Source organism: Vigna unguiculata, chromosome 3 (assembly GCF_037176805.1).
Source record: "Vigna unguiculata cultivar grain cowpea cultivar isolate G323 ecotype 2 chromosome 3, ASM3717680v1, whole genome shotgun sequence".
NCBI classification, from domain to species: Eukaryota; Viridiplantae; Streptophyta; class Magnoliopsida; order Fabales; family Fabaceae; genus Vigna; species Vigna unguiculata.
Genome location: NC_140794.1, coordinates 28,223,892 through 28,228,258, shown reverse-complemented (window position 1 = coordinate 28,228,258; position 4,367 = coordinate 28,223,892). Strand labels below are relative to the sequence as shown.

Below are 4,367 nucleotides of genomic sequence, written 5' to 3'. Positions count from 1 at the left end.
AATAATTATAGCTAAAAATAGATATGGATGTAAAATGTCTTTTCTTTTACGAGATAAAAATTGACCAAAGAAATTTTTCTGATATTTGATTGACCAGAAAATTTTTCTTAGGATTATCACAAGCTTTAGATACAAAGGAGCTAACTTTAATTTATCTAATATAATCATAAAATAATTTCATAGACTAAGACATATAATTAAATTACAAATTATATACATGTATGTGTGCACATAACTAACATTCATTCTTTGATTATATATTAAAAAAAATATCATATTATTTATAATTATATTAATTTTCTTAATATAATTTTAAAAACAATAATAACTGTACATATGATATGTCTCAATACCAGTCACTACTTATTATTATTAGTTATATTACATTAGTATTATTATGAACATTATTATTAAAAAAAAATTGTTATTATTTTTCTGAAATAAATATTATTTATTTTCAATTTATTTATTAGCAAGAATACTTGTGTTTAGTTATTGAATTGGTTTCATACTATTATTCTTTTTTACTGGATCCATATTATTATTATTATTATTTGAATTGTTATTATTATAATTATAATTATAATTATTAGTGTTAATATTAATATTAATAAATATTTAGAATTATTACTTTTATTATTAATATTAATGTTGTAAGGCCCAATTGTTTCTGCCCATCTTATTTTAGAGGCTACCCAATCTTTTGGGCCTAAATGGGGTTGGCCCAATTCAATTTTTGACCTAAGATACCCTAAAACCCTAACTTGTAACTACTCTTCATAAAAACAGATTCCACACATCTCTTAGAGCAGCTGTCGTCCTCCTCTGCTAGGGTTTGGAGTCGTCATAGCTTAGCAAGCTCAGCCTCATTCTTCCGTTCCGCGTAACTCCCTCCCAACTCAAGCTCTATGTTCATTTTGTCTCTTCCGTATGTTCTCAGTTAGAGCTTTCTAATGAGCTCGTTTTTGGAACTTGTCCTACCATTTTTCAGCTTGCGAAACTGTCCTTTGAGCTACTGTCCTTCACTGTTCGAGTATCAAAGCCTTAGCTAACGTTTCCAGGTACGAGAAGCTAGGGTTCACCTTTTCTTTTGAGATATGCTATTTATACCACTATTTTACCGTTTGAAATATGTTGGTATGCTGTTGTGAATCTGTGTGTGATAATATTGAACCCTTGGTGAATCTGTTGGGTGTTTGTGCACGAGAGAACAGTGGTGAACACTGGTTTTCTCGCCCAAGCGAGCATGGCTCGCCTAGGCGAGATCAACAAAGGCTCACCCAAGACATTTCATGCAAGCGCTCGCTCAGGTGACCCACGTTGCTCCTGAGCGAGCGAGCATCTCGCCCAAGCGAGAGGGGTCTCGCCTAAGCGAGAGGGGTCTCGCCTAAGCGAGATCCCGTGTGAGCTACTGTTCCCCCTTTTTTGAGCCCTCGCCTAGGTGAAGGGGGCTCGCCTGAGCGAGACCCTTCAGCCTGAGCGAGGTGCTGGGTGAGGCAGTGCGAGTTGTGATTGTTTTCTTAACTTTGTATGAATAATGCTTGATTGGTTATAAGTATTGAGTTGAAAATATGAGATAAATGAGTATGTATGAGTGGTGCAAGTCATGAGTTGTGAATAATGGGTTGATATGAGCTTAGCATGAGACTTTAATGAAATGGTTGGTATTAAAGAGGCATGATAATGAGATGAGTTGGAAATCCTTTATGCGTGGATGGTTTATGATGAGTTGAAATGAGTTGGGCCTGGAACATGAAAGGTGTTGGCTTTAAAGGGTAATATGGTGAAAGCATACATGCATAGTGAATTGACTGTGTGATTATGATCGGTCTGTGTCAGTGTGTAATTCCTTGGGGTCTCTAGGTGAGACTTTCTGGGTCACGCTTTAGTGGTCGGGACGTAATTTCATGGTCCCTGTTAGTGGGTGTCCATGGTGGTGCCCCATTTGTATAACTGGGTAAGGAATCAAGGTAAGGTTGCATCTTGACACTCTAAGGAGTCAGTTAGTCTCACCTAAAGCGGATTGACTCCTATAGTGAGAGTAGCAGGAGGCCTGAAATTCATTAAGGGCTAATCTTGTGGTGAGGGAAATTGATTCATCGTAACACTTGTAACACATAGCTCGGGGGTGAGCAGAGGTATCCACCACAAGTGCAAGCATCCGCTGAATCCGACCAGGTTATATATATCCGGGTGAGTTGAGTCGTCTCTTAGTGTATTGCCTGAGAAGTCATAATTGTTGACAGTTGTAACCAAAAACTAGTTCCAGTTTCAGTTTTTGTTTCTGTTAGAAACAGAGCAAACTAACAGCATATAAATACTTGCTTCAGTTTCATGTACTAGTTAGATACACACGCATATTCAATAAAAAAGCGATTTTACCTTCTCTTTGTAAGCATCTTTCCCTTGCTGTTTTCTTTCTTCTTCATTATTCCAGTTTGGACGAAAGCTGGTGCGTGTCTTGCAAATAGAAAAGAAATAGTGAATGAGTGAGAAATAGAGAAACATGGCTATCAAAGAGAGAGTTAGAAGAAGGAAGTCTCAGCTTGACGGTGGAGTGGAGAAGAAGCTTCGAACGGAAGCTTAGTGTGAAGCAGAGAGTGAAGAGAGAGAACGAAGAAAAGGAGAAAGAGGGTAGGTGAGAAAAATGTGTACGCGTGTGGTGTGGAAGCATCAGGAGAGAAAGTGAGAAAAGCAGTGGAGTGGGTCTGCGTAATTGTTGTTAAGGCCCAACAGAGTGGTATCTAGAGCAAGGTTCAAGAAAGGGAATCTTGGGAATATTGTTGTGTGCTCTACTCATGGCTAGTGGAGGTTTGATCCCGGGAAGCTTACTCGTATTTAATGGAAAGGGCTATGATGATTGGTGTGTAAAGATGGACGTTATTCTTGGATTTCAAGAAATTGATGAGGTTGTGAAAGTGGGTTTCAAAGAACCACCCAAGAATGCTGATGAAGAAGTCAAGAAAACATACAAAGAGATGAAGAAGTTGGACTGCAAGGCTCGTGTATTGCTGCATCAATGTGTTGTTGCCCCTATCTTTCAGAAAATCTCAAAAGTTGTTACAACAAAAGAGGTTTGGGAGATCTTACAAAATGGGTATGGAAATTCTGGGAAAATGAAGAAGGTGAAACTGCAATCCTTGAGAAGGCAATATGAACTTCTCTCTATGACAGAAAAGGAGACTGTGGCAGAGTATTTTGACAGATTGCAGGTGATCACCAATGCCATGAGAGCGTGTGATGAGAACATAGAAGACAACAGAATTGTAGAAAAAGTTTTGAGGACTTTAACTCCACGGTTTGACCACGTTGTGGTGGCCATAGAAGAGTCAAGGGATATTGATGTTATGACAATAAAAGAACTGCAAAACTCTCTAGAAGCACATGAACAGAGAGTGAATGAAAGGAAGAATGGTGAGAAGGTGACTAAACAGGCTCTACAGGCCAAGGTGAGTTATGGAGTTAGAGGCAGAGGTGGAAGTGGATGGAGAGGCAGAGGTAGAGGAAGGTCTAGAGGCAGATCTAGAGGCAGAAGTGGTGGCAGAAATAGTGAAACAAAGACCCAAGAAAAATCTAAGAACAATGGGTCTAAAGGTAGAGGCGAATATCAAAACAGAGAAAGAGGAAAAGGTGGCAGGAGACCATATGATAAAAGAAGAGTTCAGTGCTACAATTGTGAAAAATACGGACACTATTCTTATGAGTGTTGGCAGGAGGATAGATCAAAGAAGGGGCAAAAAGGAGAAGAAGCAAATATGGCACAAGAGGAAGGAAATGGGTCTGATTCAGACCAAGTACTACTGATGGCGACAACAGGCATTGAAGAGGATAGCATGTCTTGGTACTTGGATATAGGGTGCTCTAATCATATGACTGGAAACAAGAATTGGTTGATTGATCTTAATCCATGTATGAGAAATAGTGTTAAATTTGCAAATAATAGCTCCATTGTGGCATAAGGAATTGGAAAGGTAATGATCACAAGGAAGGATGGCAAGGTGGCCTACATGAATGATGTTCTATACGTTCCAAGCATGAAGAATAATTTACTCAACCTTGTACAACTTTTAGAGAAGGGCTACACCATGAACATGCAGCAAAAATTGATTGAGATTTATGACTCACAACAGAGGCTCGTGATTAGGGCACCACTATCCAAGAACAAGACATTTAAGGTGAATCTAGACACTACTGAAATACAGTGCCTAGCAGTTGCTAATGTGGAGGATGAGAGTTGGTTGTGGCATTACAGATATGGTCACCTGAATTTTAAAAGCCTGAACCAACTCAGTAGCAAGAAAATGGTGGAAAGGCTACCACAGATCGAGTTACCAGCCAAAATCCGTGAAGGGTGTGTGATTGGCAAA

The 4,367-nt window shown here is 38.8% G+C and overlaps 1 protein-coding gene across 1 annotated transcript; it reads left to right on the top strand.

The window, feature by feature from the left end:
- The first annotated feature begins 2,798 nt into the window (after window positions 1-2,798).
- Window positions 2,799-3,959, top strand: LOC114175252 (uncharacterized). The gene has a single exon (XM_028060023.1). It carries the CDS (start codon window positions 2,799-2,801, stop codon window positions 3,957-3,959), a length of 1,161 nt encoding a protein of 386 aa, XP_027915824.1.
- Window positions 3,960-4,367: the final 408 nt, after the last annotated feature.

Bases quoted from the DNA above. Each gene is read 5' to 3' on its own strand.
- LOC114175252 (XM_028060023.1), top strand. From the start codon at position 2,799: ATGGCTAGTGGAGGTTTGATCCCGGGAAGCTTACTCGTATTTAATGGA.